The sequence below is a fragment of the Elephas maximus genome, chromosome 11, assembly GCF_024166365.1.
Source record: "Elephas maximus indicus isolate mEleMax1 chromosome 11, mEleMax1 primary haplotype, whole genome shotgun sequence".
In the NCBI taxonomy this organism is placed as follows: domain Eukaryota; kingdom Metazoa; phylum Chordata; class Mammalia; order Proboscidea; family Elephantidae; genus Elephas; species Elephas maximus.
The window spans coordinates 103,186,134-103,205,229 of NC_064829.1; the positions used below are offsets into that span (position 1 = coordinate 103,186,134).

General features: G+C 44.2%; 1 protein-coding gene across 1 annotated transcript; it reads left to right on the forward strand.

Moving 5' to 3' along the window:
* The first annotated feature begins 5,207 nt into the window (after nucleotides 1-5,207).
* LOC126086247 (melanoma antigen preferentially expressed in tumors-like) lies at nucleotides 5,208-6,550 on the forward strand. Its single transcript, XM_049902412.1, is given in 2 exon segments — nucleotides 5,208-5,559; nucleotides 6,288-6,550. Coding segments are annotated over 2 exon segments (615 nt in total).
* The last annotated feature ends 12,546 nt before the right edge of the window (nucleotides 6,551-19,096 follow it).

Consider the following 19,096-nt stretch of genomic DNA (forward strand, 5'->3'; position numbering starts at 1 on the left):
GGCTGGGCGGCCTCTGGCTCCTCCAGTGAGCACACGGAGGGCCTCTCCCAGGTTCCAGGCCATGTGTTCCAGAAGTTGGTATTAGCTGTTGTTGTTAGGTGCCGTCGAGTCGGTTCCAACTCATAGTGACCGTATGTACCACAGAACGAAACACTGCCCAGTCAAGCACCATCCTTACAATTCTCGTTATGCCTGAGCCCATTGTTGCAGCCACTGCGTCAATTCATCTCATTGAGGGTCTTATTGTTTTTCAATGACACTCTAGTTTACCAAGCATGATGTCCTCCTCCAGGAACTGATCCTTCCTGACAACATGTCCAAAGTATGTAAGATGCAGTCTCACCATCCTTGCTTCTAAGGAGCATTCTGGTTGTACTTCTTCCAAGACAGATTTGTTCCTTCTTTTGGCAGTCCATGGTCTATTCAATATTCTTCACCAATACCACAATTCAAAGGTGTCCACTCTTCTTCAGTCTTCCTTATTCATTGTCCAGCTTTCACGTGCATATGATGCAATTTGAAATGCCATGGCTTGAGTCAGGCACACCTTAATCTTCAAGGCGACATCTTTGCTCTTCAACACTTTAAAGAGGTCTTTGCAGCAGATTTGCCGAATGCAATGCATCCTTTTTTTCTTGACTGCTGCTTCCATACTTGCTGATTGTGTAAAATGAAATCCTTGACAACTTCACTCTTCTGTCCATATATCCTGATGTGGCTTGTTGGTCCATGTGTGAAGATTTTTGTTTTCTTTATGTTAAGGTGTAATCCATACTGAAGGTTGTGGTCTTTGATCTTCCTCAGTAAATTCTCCAAGTCCTCTTCACTTTCAGCAAGTAAGGTTGTGTTATCTACATAATGCAGGTTGTTAAGGAGTCTTCTTCCAATCCTGATGGCCTGTTCTTCCTCATGGAGTCCAGCTTCTCAGATTATTTGCTCAGTATACAGATTGAATAGGTATAGTAAAGGATACAACTTTGATGCACACCTTTCCTGACTTTAAACCATTCAGTATCCCCTTGTTCTGTCTGAACAACTGCCTCTTAATCTGTGAATTAGGTTCCTCATGAGCACAATTAAGTGTTCTGGAATTCCCACTCTTCGAAATGTTACCCATAATCTGTTATGATCCACACAATTGAATGCCCTTGCATAGTCAATAAAACACAGGTAAACATCCTTCTGGTATTCTTTAGCATTCACCTGTAAACCCAGCACTTTCAGTTTTGATCTCCTGGGGCAGATCTTCTGGACAAGTGGGACATGAAGCCCATGCAGCATAGCTTTTAAGATGTCCTGGTGAGGCTGCTGAGCCTTCATCAGGGCCACCAGGGGAAGGTGGATAAAGGTCCAGACCTGCACCATTGCCTTGAGAGTCTTGCTGTGTCTCCCAGCAACAGCCTCCAGGAACAAGGGCAGGAAGAGTTCCACGGGCAGTGACTCCAGAGAGGCAACGGCCGGGGCTTCGTTCCGCAGCAGGCTCTGGTTTGCAAGGTCCAAGAGCCTGGCTGGGCCCTAGCTGCTCATGCCGATATCTGCTCAAAAAGCTATCCTGATCTGTGCTTGGTGGGAAGGGTCTCCTAAGACCTCAGGGAGAACCAAGGTGATGACTCCAGCACTCTGTGTTCTGGGTCCCTTCTTAGCTCCTCAGAAACCTTTCTGGTCACATTCACCCTTGTTTTTACTCACGGTTGTACAGTCTGGCAAGTCCAAAGTTCGTGGGTCAGATGTCAGGCTGGAGGCTTCTCCTGATTCACGTAGCTGCAGGGGCTGAAGAACTCAAGAGCTGCTGATCAGACCACCGCAACAGGCTCATGGGCCACAGAGGCCCAGGAATCCAACATCAGCAGGTAAGACTGCTGGTGGCTGCCTCATGTCCCAAGAACCGCAGGTCAGCTGGTGAGGAGCTGGATGCAGGATCCTGAGTGAAGACAGCCTTGAAGGAATAGCCTCCTATATATTGGAGGCAGGCCACACACACACCTCCCCCCAACAAATCCCCCTCTCAACTGATTGGCTGCTCATGGCAGACCTCATCATGGAAGTCAGTACGTATGTAATATTAGATCTCATCATGGAGACATTGCATTATTATGGAACTACCAGACTATAAACTATCTACCAAACCACTTAGAATCACGGCCCAGCTAAGTTTGCACACCATCTTACCCATCATCATTCTCTCCTGCCCCACCACCCGGTCAAGCCTACATCGTCCTTTTTTTGTTTTTTTCTACATATATTTCATGAAAACATCTCACTGCTCCCTGAATCTATCAACTGTAGCAAATTGATGAACATTTGGGTCCCTGTTTTCTAGCACAGGAAGTCCCCAATTTAGTAGAGGAAACACTCCTGCTAATCCTTTCACTGTAAAATGTTTTGACAATTTATCTCCTCCCTCTTTCTCATTAGGTCTTTCTTCGTTAACAGTTCTTTCATCTTCAAAATCCATTAGGTCCTTGTCATGGATCAAATCCCCCTGCCAAATATATGCGCCCACTTGGCTAGACCAGGATTCTCAGACTTGTATGCATGGTTGTCCATCTTGTGATCAGATGTTATACTATGTTTTGTAAATCCTACCCTCTATGATGTTAATGATGTGGGATTAGAGGCAGTTATGTTAATGAGGCAGGACTCAAATACTGCGTTAGCTTATATCCTGAGTCAATCTCTTTTGACCGGGAGCCCCTTCTCTGAGAAACTCCTAGACCCAAGGGGAAGGCTCTCTCTCCCTATCAGCAGGCGGCTGGCTCAAGTCCTAAGAACTGGAGGTGACTTGGTGAGGAGCTGGATGTAGGATCCTGAGTGAAGAGGCCCTTGCAGGAACATCCTGATATATAATGGAGGCAGGCCACGACCCCCCTCCCCCAAGAAATTTCCCTTTCAACTGATTCGCTGCTCATGGCAGATCTCATCACGGAAGTGATTACCTAATATTAGATCTCATCATGGAAGTCATTGCATTCTTACGTAACTGCCAAACTACAACCTATCTACCAACTCACTGAGTATCATGGCCCAGCTAAGTTCACATGCCACCTTAAGCATTCCAGTCCCCCACCCCCACCCCCGGTCAATCCTAGTTCGGCATAGGATGGCCTCAGTGGCTAATTTTTTCTCACTCATTTTCTGACTAGAAATGCCATCATCATTTCAATTTGTGGAAGGTTCAGGATCATCTGAATCATCCCCGGCAATGGCCAAGGTGTTTCTAGTCAGAAAATTAGTGAGAGTTTTCCATATGGTCCTTTTTTTTTTTTTTCTACATATGTTTCACTAAAACATCTCACTGCTTCCTGAATCTACCTATCAACTGTAGCAAAATGATCAATATTTGGGTCCATGTTTTCAAGCAATTGAAGCCCCCAATTTAGCTGAGGAAACACTCCAGTTATGTGAGCATGCTCCAAGCATTTGATAGGATGATATGACATAAGAGATCTGTGGAAAAATTGTTTACCTGTCAGTAAAGCTGAATTTAGAACTTGATATCATCTGTGTGGAACAGCTCATAGATCCCAAAGAAAGGGAATTACAGATTAGGACTTAATGAATTTTGAAGAAGAAAGAAATGCTAAAGAAGAGCAAAATAATAAGGAAGAGGAAGGAGAGAAATGTCAAAAACTTTTACAGTGAAAGGACCGGTGTTCCCTAAACCCATTCAAGGGCTTCAGTTGTTTGAAAAAAGGACCCAAATGTTGATCACTTTGCTAAACTCGATAGGCAGATTCGGGAAGCAGTTAGATGTTACCATGAAACTTATGAAGAATAAATAAATAAAGATCATACAGACAACTCTCACTAATTTCCTGGCTAGAAATGCCATCCCTATTTTAATTGATAACCCAGATGATCCAGAACCTTCCACAAGTGGAGTTCTTTCCAAAACTGACAAAATGCAAAAGTCATCCAAGTTGTCCAACTCTTCTTAATCTTTGGAATAGTTTTTGGATTTGTATATTTCTCAAATATGTATATATACATTAAAACACATCTGTAAGTTTTCATGTAATGTTTCCAATCCACAAACACAAATAAAAGTTGGATTTATAAAGATACTGATAACAAGAGGCAAATAATAATGAAAACTAAAAAACAAAAACGTAGTACTAGACTTACATTAGAACTGAGTTACAATGGAGTCTTTGGAATGGAACCTCTGTTGTAAGTGGGAGGCTAGGTGTATTTATTTGTGCACAAGCACTAGACTCTTTGTTTTTATCATTTGCTTAGCCTCTGTTGTTCACAGCGGCTGTACCATTTTACATTTCCACCAGCAACGGATGAGGGTTCCTGTTTCTCCACAGCCTTGTCAACACCTAATGACTTCTGAAAAGAAGGGAAAAAAAAAAAAGAGTTCCAATACTGCAATGACACCTGAGGTACTAGCCACAGGGGACAACCTAGGAGCGCTCGAGCCACAGCAAGCATCCCTGAGCCAAGTCCCACCAGTCCCTACCACTTCAGAGAAGCCTAGTGACCTCATTGCAGTCTCTGTTCAAGGCCATTTACCAGGACATGGCCCAGGTACCAGCCCAGCAGGCTGTCAGTTGATGACCTAGGTTTGACCTGTGGGTACTGTGATGGTTAAGATTGTGTGTCAACTTGACTGGGCCATGATTCTCAGTGGTTTGGTAGTTATGACGTAGTATGTCAGTTGTATAATAATGTGACCAGCTCCATGATGAGATCTGATACAATGTAATCACCCTCGTGATGATATCTAATTAAGGGAATCACTTCCATGATGAGATCTGCTATGAACGACCAATAAGTGGTAAGGAGATTTCTTTGGGGGTGTGGCCTGCCTCCAATATATACAAGGATGTTCCAGCAAGGCTCACTTCACTCTGGATTGTGCATGCTGCTCCTCATAATTGGAACTCTTGTTCTTGCAACTTGAGCCAGCGTGCTGCCTTCTCACCTGCCGACCTTGGGTTCATCAGCCCCTGCAGCTACGGGAGTCAGGAGAAGCCTCCAGCTTGATGCCTAAACCACGAACTTGGGACTTTCCAGGATCTACAACCGTGAGTTGAACAGTGGAGGAGTGTGATCAGAAAGATCTATAAAGCTTTCCTAGGAGCTGAGGAGGGACCCAGAACCTGGAGTGCTGGAGTCACCACCTTGGCTCTGGCTGAGTTCTGAGCAGATCAACCCTGCCAATCTCAGATCAGGAATCTTTTAGAAGGAGATTCATCAACATGAACAGCTGGAGCCCACCCAGGCTCTTGGACCTTGCAAACCAGAGTCCACTCTGGGATAAGGCCACAGCCATAGCTGCTCTGGAGTAGCTGCACACAGAACTCTTCCTGCCCCTGTTCATGGTGGCCATTGCCGGGAGACACACCCAGACACTGAAGGCAATGGTGCAGGCCTGGCCCTTCACCTGTCTTCCCCTGGGGGCTCTGATAAATGCACATCGGCTTCACCAAGACATCTTAAAAGCTGCACTGGATGGGCTCGATGGCCTACTTGCCCAGAAGGTTCACCCCAGGAGATGGAAATTGAATGTGCTGGATTTACGGCTGAAAGCTCCATACCAACTTCTGGAAAGTATGGTTTGGAACCGGAAATAGGACCTCTGTGTGTTCATTCAAGGAGCCAGAGTCTGTTCAGCCCAGGATAAAGAGGTGAAAATTGGATGATTCGAGGACTGTGGAGAAGCATCCCTTGGCCCCCATGGAGATGCTCATAGACCTGTGCCTCGAGGAAGCCACCCCGGATGAAATCCTCACCTTCCTCATTAAGAGGGTCAAGCAGAGAAAAGGTTTGTTACACCTGTGCTGTAGGAAGCTAAAGATAGTTGCAACGCTCTTCCAAAATATTGAGAAAATCCTGAAAATGTTGCAGCTGGACTATGTCCAGGAGGTGGATGTGAATTGCACCTGGGAACTGTCCACCCTGGCCAGGTTTGCTCCTCACCTGGGTCAGATGATTAATCTGAGCAGACTCTGTCTCACATCATCATAAATTCCTTCATTCCCCAGCTGGCAGAGAAGGAGGTAGAGAAGCTTGTTGACAAATTCAGCTCTCAGTTGCTTAATCTGCACCAGCTCCAGAAGCTCCAACTGGGCTCTGTCCTCCTCCTCGAAGACCACCTGGATCAGGTGCTCAGGTGCCTGAAGACCCTCTTGGAGACCCTCATTATAACTAATTATTTCCTTTTGGAGTGTGGCTTGGCTATCTGTCCTTCTACCCAAATACCAACCACCTAAGGAGCCTGACTTTGAGTGATGTAAACCTGAGCGGCTTGAGCCCTGATTTCCTACAAATTCTGCTAGAAAGAAACTCAGCCACCCTCCACCACCTGAACTTTGATGGGTATGAAATCACTGACTCCCAGCTCACCATCATCCTGCCTGCCCTGGGCCACTGCTCCCAGCTCACCACCTTCAGCTTCTGTGGAAACTCAGTCCCCATGGCAGTCCTGGGGGGCCTGTTTCGGCTCACCCTCCCCCTGAGTAGGTTCAGACTTGGGGTGTTTCTCGTTCCACTGGAGTGTTACCTGGGCATCCAAGGTACTCTCCACCTGGGGAATCCTTGAGGGTACCTGTGTGAGCTGAGGATGATGCTACAGGATTTAGGGCAGCCCAACGCAATCTTGTTCAGTGACAGCACCGGGAACTATGACATAATTTATGTGAAATAGCCACCTTTTTGTGGTGTATTTATACACCATTTTGTGATGACTTGTAAATTCTAGTAATAGCCTCGGTAGCACAGTGGTTAAAGCGCTCAACTGCTAACCCAAAAAGGTCAGCAGTCAAAACCCACCAGCCACTCTGCAGGAGTAAGATGAGGCTGTCTGCTTCCAGAAAGATTTACAGCCTTGGAAACCCTATGGCTTTTATGTTGATGAGTGAAATGACCATGTCACTGATGTTTGCTTTTCACTTCCTTTAAGTAAAAACCAAGACAAAGAATGTTCAATGCTTAGTGACCATTTGGATTTAATTTGCAGTCAACTGTTGGCTTGTTTTTTTGTTTTTTTGCCTAATTTTACACTTTGTTCAATTTTATATTTTCCATTTATTCTCTTTTATTGTACAGTATTCAATCGATATAGATATTGTTATTGGTTTTACATATTGCTATATTTTTTCATATATTGAATCTCCATTTTCTATTTGCTTTTTACACTGGGAGTGTATAGAAATGTATATGTGATTTTAGTGAAGAGGAAATAAATTAAAATGAGTAGGCATTGATTTGTCCTTTGTCTTTTAATTTCCTTATAATGTAATTGTTCCTGGGTGGTGCAAATGGCTTGAGCTTACACAGCAGCTTCACACAGCCAAAACCCCCCCTGTGGAACAGTTCTGCTCTGTAGCACATGGGGTTGCCTTGAGTGGAAATGAACTAGACAGAAGTTTTTTTTTCTTCCACCTACCCTTCTCTCTATTCCCTCCTCTTTTTCTTTGTTCCTTCCCTCTCTCTTCCTCTGCTCACACTATCTATGTATTCCTCAGTTTGCCTTCTTCACCTCATTCTCCTCCTTTCCCTTTGGATTCCTCCCTTTTTATTTTCCCCCAGACAAAAAGTTTGTCGTGTTGTTGTTGGATGTGGTCAAGTCAATTTTGACTCAACAAATCCATGTGACAGAGTAAAACTCCCTTCCCTGGGATGGAGCCCTGGTAGTGTAGTGGCTAAGAGCTCAGCTGCTAAACAAAAGGTTAACAGTTCAAATCCACCAGTTGCTTCTTGGAAACCCTATAGGGCAGTCCTGCTCTGTCCTTTAGGGTGGCTCTGAGTTTGAATTGACCCGACGGCACTTAGCAACAGCAATCTTTATGGAAGCAGATCACCAGATCCTTCTCCTGTAGAGCTGCTGAGTGGGTTCAAAGTGTTTGTCTTTTGGTTAGCAGTGAAGTGCTTAACCTTTGTGCCACCAAGACTCCTTTCCATTTGCTGAATAACCTCTTCTTTACCACAGAATTTTTCCCATTCCTATCAAAAATTCTCATGTCTAGTTGAATTTATCTCTGGACTTCCCAATCTGTTTCATTCATTTATTTGCCTTTTTCTTCTCTGGCTGGTGGATTTAATTATACTCGCTACACTTTCATATCTGGCAGGTCTGATTACTCTCCTGCTGTACTTTATTTTAGAATATCCCTAGCTAAATTTACAAGGTAATATTTTTCAACTTTGGCTTGGCATACCCAGGATATGCTAAAGCTTAGGAGTGGGCAAAGGATCTGAAGAGACAGTTGGCAAAGGAAGATATTCAAGTGGCCTGTGAGCTTATGAAAAATACTTGCCATCATTAGCCATCTGGGAAAAGCAAAGCAAAACCACAATGAGATAGCACTTCACTAGGATCGCTACAATTAAAAAGTCAGGTAATAACAAGTATAGACAAGGATTTGGAGAAATCGGAACCTCATACACTGTTAACAGGAATAAAAAATAGTGCAGCTGCTGGGGAAAAGTCTGGTAGTTCCTTAAATGGTTAAATGTAGAGTTACCGTGGTACCAGCAATTCCACTCCTAGGTATATGCCAAAGAGAGATGAAGGCATATGTCCACACAAAAACCAGGACTAGAATGTGTATAGCAGCACTACTCACAATAGCCAAAACATGGAAACAATCCAAATGTTCACCAACTGATGAACAGATACATAAAATGTGGTCTATGTGTATGTACAATGGGATATTATCCAGATATAAAATGGAATGAAGCACTGATACACTCTACCACATGGATGAATATCAAAAATGTGTTGAGTGAAAGAAGCTAGACACAAAAGACTGAATAGTGTCTGATTCCATTTACATGAAATGTTTCAGAACGGGAAAAGCTATAGAGACAGAAAGTAGACTACTTGTTGCGGGGGACCTTGTAGGGGAGAGGTGACTGTGGGGGAGGGCGTGGTGGTGGGGAAGGGGGTGGTGGTGGGACGGGACACAGTCCTTTGCTGGAGGCCAGAGAGAGGCAATGGGATCTCAAAGAAGATCTAAGCATTGGGAAGCTCTTGGTGATCATGCAGGCCACTTGTGGGAATCACAGAGAGGGAAGAAGCCAGAAAGAATCTGACAGGCAGAGCAAACATGCTGAAACAGAGAGAGAGAGAGGGAGGGAGGGAGGAAGGGAGGGAGAGAGAGAATGGTGCCAGCTGTCTTGACTTCAGTCCTTCCAAAGGCAACCACCCTCCCATGGTCCAAGCACTTCAATTAAAATTATTTTTCCATAAAAATGTTCCTATCCACTCATTCTCCTTAAAATCATGTGATATACCTTGCTAGAGGAGTCATTTGTTAACTACTTTGTCCGGTCAGCATCACTGCGTTTTGGGAATCACCACCTCCCTTTCTTCCATTTAAATCAGAAGGACTAGCTGTCAATCAAGAGGCCTTCATCCACTGTCACAGGCCCATGAGACCCAAGCTAGCCAATCAGCATACTTCGTTCCTCTTGCTATTCTGGTTTGGTGCTAGGCATGTGATCCAAACTGGGCCTATCAGAGTCTTTCCTGAGACTTTGGCTCAGGGAAACATACCCACTTTTACTGATGGCTATAAGGATGGCACAGCTTTACCGTGCTTGTTGCTACCTTTGTTACCACATGAAAAGGCTGACTGAAAATGAAACCAACACACAGAGAAGAAGAGCTGAGAAAGTCAGGGGGCCAGATCCCTGAAGCTTCACTTTGAGCAGCTCGTTACAGACATACCTGAAGCAGTTTTCACTGACATTTCAGTAGCATAAGCCAATAAATCTATTTTTAGCTTCAGTCATTTTTTGCGATGATTCTGACACTTTGCAGCTAGATAATGAAAAAGATGGAATGCTCTCTGAGATATACTGTTAAGTGGTAGAGCAAGGTTAAGAAAAATGTGTGTTGTATTCTTCCCTTTGTGTGAAAAGTGTGAGGAATGTATTATGCACATAAAAGTTGTAAATATTTTATACACATAGGATGTCTCTGGATACATATACATATATATACATAGAGTGCCTCTGGAGAGGAAGACTGGGAGTCTGGGGTAAAAAAGTGATTTCATTTCATTGTATTCCCTTTTGTGCTTTCATTGGTCAAGACTATTTCGGGTGTGAAATAACCCAACTTCAATTTCCATAGCAAAAAGAAAAGGAAAGGAAAAGAAAGAGAAAATAAGGTATTTGTTGATTCGTATAATCAAAAATCAAGAGTTCTGGCTTTCGGGCATGGCGGGATCTAGGCTGCCATATAATATAGATGATAGCCTCTCTCTCTCCTGACTCTGCTTTCTTCTATATTGTCTTGGACTCAGAAAGTCGATCCTCTCTGACCTCATCACCTTCTATTCCTCCTCCTGCTTACTCTGCTGCAGCTACACTGGCCTCCAACACCCCAGACATTCTCCTGCTTCAGGATCTTTGCACTTCCTGCCCATGTGGTATCAAGACAGCCTGCATTAACATCAGACTTACATACCAATAATAGAGAATTCCAAGAGAAAGAGACCTTTTTGTTCCCAGGAGTTTCGGTAAAAATCCCAGCAGATTCATTGGACCAATGACTGTGTCTTGAAGGTTAGAATGCTCTGATTTGCTAAGCCTGAATCATGTGACATCCCTGGACCTCATGGTGGAGGTGATGGTGTCAGACAGGAGGACTGAGGGAGACAGGGAAGTACTGTTGTTCAGAGGAAAATCAGGTGCTATGGCCAGAAGAAAAGGGAGTGGATGTCAGGAGGGCAGAACTTAACAAGCCTCCACTACACTGCTGTTTAACTTTTTAAAAACATATACATGTATTGGAGCCCTGGTGGCGCAGTGGTTAAGAACTCAGCAGCTAACTAAAAGGTTAGCAGTTCTAACCCATCAATCCTTCCTTGGAAACTCTATGGGGCAGTTCTACTCTGTCCTATAGGGTTGCTGTGAGTGGGAATCTACTCAACGGCAACAAGCTTTATACATGTATTACATTTTAAATTAAATTAAAATTTTGATTTGTTAATTTTAATTTTGAGTAAGCTCAAAAAATAATTGTGCATACATAGTACAACACACATGAATCTCAAAAACATTTGTAAAACTACATATTACATGATCCCATTTATATAAAGTTCTGTGACAGGCAAAATTAAGTTAAGGTTAAAAAAAAAATCATTATAGTGGTTACCTTTCGGGGCAAGGGTTGGGGTGGGATTGACAGAGAAGAAGCAAGAGGAAACTTCTGGAATGATGCCATTGTTCTGTATCTTGTTAGCGATGTGGTTACACAGATGCCTGTATACAGCAAAACTCATGAGGTAGTTCACTTAAAGTTGTGCATTTCATTGTATGGAAAAGATTTATTTTACTTAAAATTGAAAAAGTAAAAAAAAAAAAAAAAGGTGATTAAGTGAATAAATAAATCAATGTAACCTTGTCTTTCTTCTTGACCTGCTTCCACCTAGCCCCCCAGTGGACAGCTTTTTCTAGGGTATCCACACCCCCTGGTCCAACCACCTTCACCTCCTGCCTGGACTATTGTAGTTCCCTCCCCTTGAGAATTGAATTGTGCCCCCCCTAAAAAAAAATAGGTTGAAGTCCTAACGGTCAGTACCTGTGAATATGACCTTGTTTGGACATAGGGTCTCTGAAGACGTTATTCTTTAACATGAGGTCATTTTGGGGTAAAGTGTGTCCTAATCCAATATGATTGGTGTCCTTATAAAAAGAGAAGAGACGCAGACAGACAGACACTGGAGAAAGACAGCCACAGGAAGACATAGGCAGAGAAAGGAGTGATACATACATCTTTAAGCCAAGGAATGCCAAGGACTGAGGGACCACCAGAAGCTGCAAGAGGCCATGAAGGACTTTCTCCTAGACCTTCAGAGGGACCATGGCCCTGTCCACACCTTGATACTGGACTTCTGGCCTCCAGAACAGTGAGGTAATAAATTGCTGTGGTTTTAAGAGAGCCAGTTTGTGGTACTTTGTGAAGGCAGCCCTGGGAAACTAACACACCTCCTCCCCGGGCTGCTGACTCCACCACCCTTCCTCACGGCCCTACCCACCCCAGGCGGCCCCTCACCAACAGCCAGAGGGAGCCTGTTAACACCTAAGTCAGATCAGGACCCTTGGCTCAGAACCTCACTAAGATCAAAGGCCAAGTTCCTCCTCACCGAGGCCCACAAGGCCCTGTAACCATCAGCCCCTGAAACCTCTGACCTCCCCTGTTCACTTCTTCCTCACTTCTCCTGCTCCAGCCACATCAGTCTCCTGGTCTCCTAGATTTATCTCAAACAGACCAGGTACCTCCTGCCTCCCTTCACACTTGGTGTTCCAGCGCCTGGGTTGTTCTTCCTTCACTCAGCTTCTTGCTCCCTCCCTCACCCCCTTCAGATGTATGTTCAAATATCATCTCTTCAGAGAGGCCCTCCCTGACCACTACATAAAACAGTCATCTCTCTCTCTCTCACCCTTTTTTGTCTCTCACATATACACACTCTTTCACATATACGCTCTTTCTCTCTCACACACACACACTCGTTCCCTTCCCCTCTCACGTACACTCTCTTTCACACATACACACACACACTCTGCCAACCTGACACTCTCCTGCTCAATTTTTCACCACAGTACTCACATCCCCTATATATTTATTACCTATCCACATATGGTCTGTCTCCTCATTAGAATGTCAGCTCCACAAGAGCAGGAATCTTTTTCTTAGTCTGGGCTGTATCCTCAACACCTCACAGCACCTGGCACACTGTAAACCCATTGTCATCCAGTGAATTCCGGTTCATGGTGACCCCAATTATTACAGAGTAGAACTGCTCCATAGGGCTTTCTTGGCCGTTAAGTCCCTGGGTGGCACAAACAGTTTCCTCTTGATTACAAATCCAAAGATGGTTGGTTTGAACTCACCCAGTGGCACCTCAGAAGAAAAGCTTTGTCATCTACTTCCATAAAGATTACAGGCAAGGAAACCCTATGGAGCAGTTTTACTCTGTAACACATGGGGTCACCCATGAGTCAGAACTGACTCAATAGTGACAGGTAACCTTTACAGAAGCAGGTGGCTAGGCCTTTCTTCTGTGGCACCACTGAGTGGTTTTGAACCACCAATCCTCAGTTACGGGCTGAGTGCAAACTGTGCCCGATGCTCAGTAATTCTTGGCTGAAAGAAAGCATGAAGGAGCATAACGGAACAAGGAAGCTGCACCTTCAGGCCCTCCTGGTTGTGTCCACAGCCCTCCTCAGCATTCTCCCATCTCCGCGGAAGAGCCTGTCTGGGCCTTGCTCCTAGCACACACCCTGTACAGAACGCTGCCCCTCTAATACGTTGTCCGAGAGGTTTCCTCGCAGACAGCCAGCATCCCCTATACCCTACCTGGGCCCTCCCTGCATTTCCCCCACAGCAGACCATATGGGCATTGCAGACTTTCCTGAGGGACTGGGCCTCATTAGAGGGAAGGGCTATGTTGTGGGAGGGACTTGTAAAGATATTGGCCAAATATTGCTTCTTCCACTGTGACGGTGAAGGGGGGAGAGGGTTGGAGGTGGGAGGTAAGAGAAGTATGGGCTGGGGGCAAAAGAAGAAGAGGGGAGAGAGATGGATTGGGGAAACAGGTTTTGGGAAGTGGGATGGAAGTGGGAGGAGAGGGGGGAAGGGGCAAGGGCTGAGGAATGGGTGGGTTTGGGGAAGAGGGATGTGGTGTTGAAGAGGAAAGAAAAGAGGTGGAATGGGGAAACGGGTGGGGGTGGAGGAAAAGGTTGGGGTGGGAGAAGAGGGGGAAAAAGGGGTGAGTGTGAGAGAACAAGGGTGGGATTGGGGGAAGGGGGGTGGGAATGGGGAAAGAGGGGTGGGAGTGGGGGAAGGACACACTAAATAAACCTTTCACCTGACCCTTATGTGAATGTACTCCAGCTCTTTGGTACCTCTGGTCCTCAAATCCCAGCTCTCCTTTTGGTCTCTTGTGTGTCTTCTGAGAATCTCCAACCTCCTTTTGCAAAACTCCAGCCTTGACCCCTAGGCATCCTTTCCTTCCCCTCAAGTCTGAATTATTCCAACTAGAGCTTTCCAACCTATGTGTGATTTAGAATTTTCTGGAGCAATTATTTGAGATATAGATACAGCCACGACCCCAGAGACCCTGATTCAGCAGCTGAAGCCAAGAAAAGGGGTTTTTAACAAAGATCCCTGGTGATTCTGATGAAGAGGCCACCTGGTTCAGCAGTCCCTAGCTAGGGAGGAGCGCAGGTAGGAGAAAGAACGGTTAGCCAAGAAACTTCAGTTTCTGTCTAGGGAGAGGGGAGGGAGTGGTTTTCATCTTCCAGTTGCTTTTAAAAATAAGTTAGCACTTTCAGGTCATTTACATCATCAGTTACTTTTTCTAGAAAACTCTGAAAGGTGGAAAAAGCCCCCAAGGCCTGTGAAAAAACCTTTCACATTGGAGGAAAAGGTTGCAACAAAGAGGAAAGCCGTCTCAATGGCTTCTTCTCTCATGGAAGGTTGACAATTCTCCAGATTGCACCCAGGTCTGACAACCACTCAAGGCTGACTAGGCAGATAGGACTGTGTGTACTGTTAACAGGGGCACCCTTCTCTCAAACTGAATAGTCCCTGCAGTCTCAGTCTACAAAAGAGACTAAGCAACTGGTAACCAGTTGTTGTGGAGTCGATTCTAATTCATGACAACCCTATGTGTGTCAGAGTAGAAGTCTGCCCCATAGGGTTTTCAATGGCTGATTTTTCCACAGTAGATCACCAGGGCTTTCCTCCAAGGCACCTTTGGGTGGACTTGAACCCCCAACCTCTTGGTTAACAGCTAAGTGCTTAACTGTGCCTCTCAAGGACCCCCCAAAAAGACTAAACAGATATTTATTTTGCTCAACTTCATTTTACACATATGCATTCACATAAACTGATCCTGGTGTAATCAGTAAACACAATGAAGCCCTAATAGGCCCAATGTTGCAATCAGAAGCTGGACAGCTACAGGCTTTCTTCACCTTGAGAGTCCAATTTGCTTCAAGTGCCCAAGGAAGAACTTGACACACAATGACTAGTAGCCGCAAGTGGAAACAGTGTTCTTTTTTCTGCATCTTCAGTTAAACTCACTCAGGATTTTGGAAACAGTCACAAGAAATTTCAAAGATAAATTACTAACAAGATCTAACAACTGTTCACATTCTGTGTCACAAAAACTGAGGTCAGAACAGAGGCACCTCCCCACACACAGCTTACAAGGGATGTGCTCTACTCCCAGCTCTTCTATCTCGGTGGTAGTCATGTCTTTTCTCTCTCTGCTTGCTTCTCTCTCCTTTTATCTCTGGTAAGATAAAAGGCATGACTCAATCAAGGGTGTGACTTCAGTAAGGGTAGTGACTTCAGATGACTCTGGCCCTAATCCTGCCTCATTAACTTAACAAACAGAACCTAATCCTCATTAACATAATAATCATAAACTTATCCTCATTAATATAACCTAAACCTGCCTCCTGAATGTAATAAACACAACCCATTCACAAATGGATTATAATCACAAGCAAAGGTTAGGATTTACACACATCATGAAATGGAAGTTAAGGAGCTGGAGCCAACATGGCGCTAGAGACAGAAGCACCATGTTATCCTTCTGCAGGAAAGACCTGAAAAACTAAGTGAAACTGATGCAAATGTCAATCCGGGAACCCCAAGCATCAAATGAAGGAATAAAGAACTCCATCAGTCACTGAATGGAATAAGAAACTGACAGAGAACAGAAAACAAGGAGAGCTACAGAGTGGAGATCCTCTACCAGCTAACTTGGCACCAATTTGCTGTCTTGGACCACAGCACCAAGGAATGCAGACAGGGAGTAGGGGAAGACAACTTTATGGAACCACCCAATAGGAGACAGAGCACCCAGTAACCAGAGATACACATTTTCCCACCCCCCACCCTTCTTCCCTGTATGAGGCCTTCTCCACTTTTCAAGGGGCTATGGTCACTCAGCCAGAGAGACACCAGCTACCTGCCACCCAGATTCGCCACCTTGGACCTCAGCCACCAAGGACTATGGGCTGGAAGTACAGGAGGACAACTTCGAGGAGCTCCCAACAGGAGACAGAGCACTTGGTAACCAGAGGTATACAATTTTCCACACTCCACACTTCCGTCTATGCAGCAGCCTCTGCTGTTTCAAGCAAGTCATGGTCCCTCCACCTGAGAGATACCAGCTCACTGCTGCCTAGCTAGCCCCACAAGCTAGCCTCTTAAGCACCCTTTTTTGTTTTGTTTTGTCTTTTGTTTTGAATTGTTTTGTTCCTTCTCTCTGTCCTTTCCTTCCATTCTTTTCTCCTGCTCAGCTAGCTTCTCTCTCTCTTCCTTCTTTCCTTTCTTTTCTTGGTTTGTTTGCTTTGTTCTTTCTTTCTTTATTTATTTTTCTGTTTCTTCTCTTTATATCGTTTCCTTCCTTACCTTTCTCCTGCACAACTAGCCCTATGCACAGCCCCGTCCCTTCTCAAGGGGCCTTGCTTGGCTGAAGAGTCACTGACACACAGCCTCTGAAGTCTCTGCTGCCATCACCAACTGGCTCCCTTAAAAAAAAAAAAAAAAAAAAAAAAAAAACCCTTAGCATCATTTTATTTGTTGTTTGCAAATACTTTTAAAAAAAAATTGTTTTTGGTTTTGGTTCTTTGTCTTGTTTTTTCTTTTTTGTTGTTGATTCTTCTCTCTCTCCCTCCCTTTCTTTCCTTTCTCCCACCAACCTTGACCCATTTGCCAGACGCTTCTTGGCAGGCTGTGCTACACTACCCAGCTGGAGAGCCTCTGGCACAGTATCCCTGGGTATGGGCTGCCCATCCAGGACAGTTACCTCAGCGCCGTATTTTTTTTTCTTTATCTTTCCCCTTCTCCCTTTTCCTTCTCCCTTCCACCTAGACCCTGTGCTGCCTTCACCTCTTCCTGACAGGTCTTCCACACCATCCAGCTTGAGAGACATCGGCTGGCCTCCACCCCAGCCCCAACATACAACTCCCCTACCACCATATGTTTTTGCCTTGCTTTGTAGTTGTTTTTATTTTATTTTTGTTTATTGGTTTGTTTCTTCTCTCTCTTTCCCCTTTCCTTTCCTTTCTCCCATCCACCTTCCCCAGTGTACCGCACAAGCCTCTTCTCATCAGGCCAAGCTGAGCAGCTCAGGTAGAGAGTCACCAGAATATGGCCTCGCCATGCCTGCTTCACCCCCACCTGCTGAATCCTACCGTGCTGCATTTTATTTACTTTTTTCTGCTTGTCTTTTCTCCTTCATTTTTTTTTGCTTTTGTTTCTCTCTTTTTTCTCTTCTTTCACTCATCCACTTAGCTCTGCACATCACATCCTCTCCCTTCCCTCCTGCCTATCATCACCATGCACCAAGTGCTGCACCCCTGAGAGGCACCAACAGGGTCCCTGAACCGTATCCTGCACTGCCTCATGGCAGCGCTTCATTGGCCCAAGTTCGTGCCACAAACTAACCATCCCTGCCCCACCTCCCCCACTGAAAATCCCTTGCTGCACCATAACTGAGTGACTAGCCCTGCCCACCTGGACAAGTTGGTGAGAGGTATCATGCTCACAGGTGAGCAACCAAAAAAACACACCGAGCCCACCTGCCCAGACATAACCAAATAAAACAAAAAAGCAGGATGAAACAATCAAATCTACAATCAATAAATGAAGAAAATAATTCCTGAAGGTCCTGGAGACAGCAGACATCAAAACATTAAAAAAAAAGGAGAGGCTAGCCCTAGAAAATGACCAAAACACCATACGACCTCCTGATAGAAGAAAAGGCACTGGAACTACCTGATAGGAAATTCAAAACTCTAATATTCAGGGTTCTCCAACAGATAAAGGAAAATGCAGACAAAAGTAAGTAAAAAATAGACAAAATCATGGAAAAGACAGACAAAACAATGGAACAATTCAGGAAAGTAATACAGGAACAGAATGTCAAAATAAACAACTAGAAATCATACAAAAACAGCAATTAGAAATCCAGAAGATAAACAACAAGATTTCAGAAATGGACGGTGCAATTTTAGGAGCAAATTTGAAACCTTTAGAAAGTTTTAGGAGTAAATTTGAAACAATGGAAGACAGGATCAGCAAAATTGAAGACAAGCCCTTGGATACCACTTTGAGGAAAAATCAGAGAAAAGAATGAAAAATCATGAAGAAACCTGAGAAGGGTGTGGGATACAATCAACAGCAAAAATTTGCTTGTGATCAGAGTTCTAGAACAGGGGGAGAAATGGAAAACACAGAAAGGATCATTGAAGATTTGCTGACAGAAAACTTCCCTAACATCATGAAAGATGAAAAGCTAACTAACAAAGAAGCTCAATGAACCCCATATAGGGTAGACCCCAAAAGAAAATTGCCAAGACATATCATAATCACACTCACTAAAACCAAAGAATTCTGAGATCAGCTCCAGAAAAATGAAAAGTCACATACAAAGTGGAAACAATAAGATTAAGCTCTGATTACCTGGCAGAAAACTTGCAGGCAAGAAGGCAACGGGATGACATATATCAAATCTTGAAAGAAAAAAACGCCAGCAAAGAATAATATATTGTGCAAAACTCTCCCTCAAGTATGATGAAAAGTCAGGACATTTCTAGATAAAAAGAAATTAAGGGACTAGGCAGAAACCAAACCAAACTTACAAGAATTATAAAAGGGAGCCCTTCGGTTAGAGAACCAACAACACCAGACAACAATCTGAATCTAGCACGTAAGACAGCATCAGCAAGATATCAACCTAGATAATGAACTCTCAAGGATAAAGTAAAACTAAAAAAATTTACAACAGGGAACCAGAGACGTCAATCTGTGAATGAAAACAATATCAAAACAATAGGAGGGAATAAACGATGTAGGTATAGACTTGTCAAATAGAGAGGAAGTCAAGGGTACGTCAAGTAACTTATGACTGGTTTACACTTAGGAAGATAGGGGTAAATTTCAAGGTAGCAAACCTATTCAACAAAGTAAAGAAGAAAAACATAAGCCTCAGTACACGAAAACGAAAGAAATGAAAAAAAATCCACAAACAAAAGAAACTCAGCACAGAAGAGTAAGAGGAAGAAAGCATCAGCACCACACACACACAGAAAGTACCACTAAATGACAGCA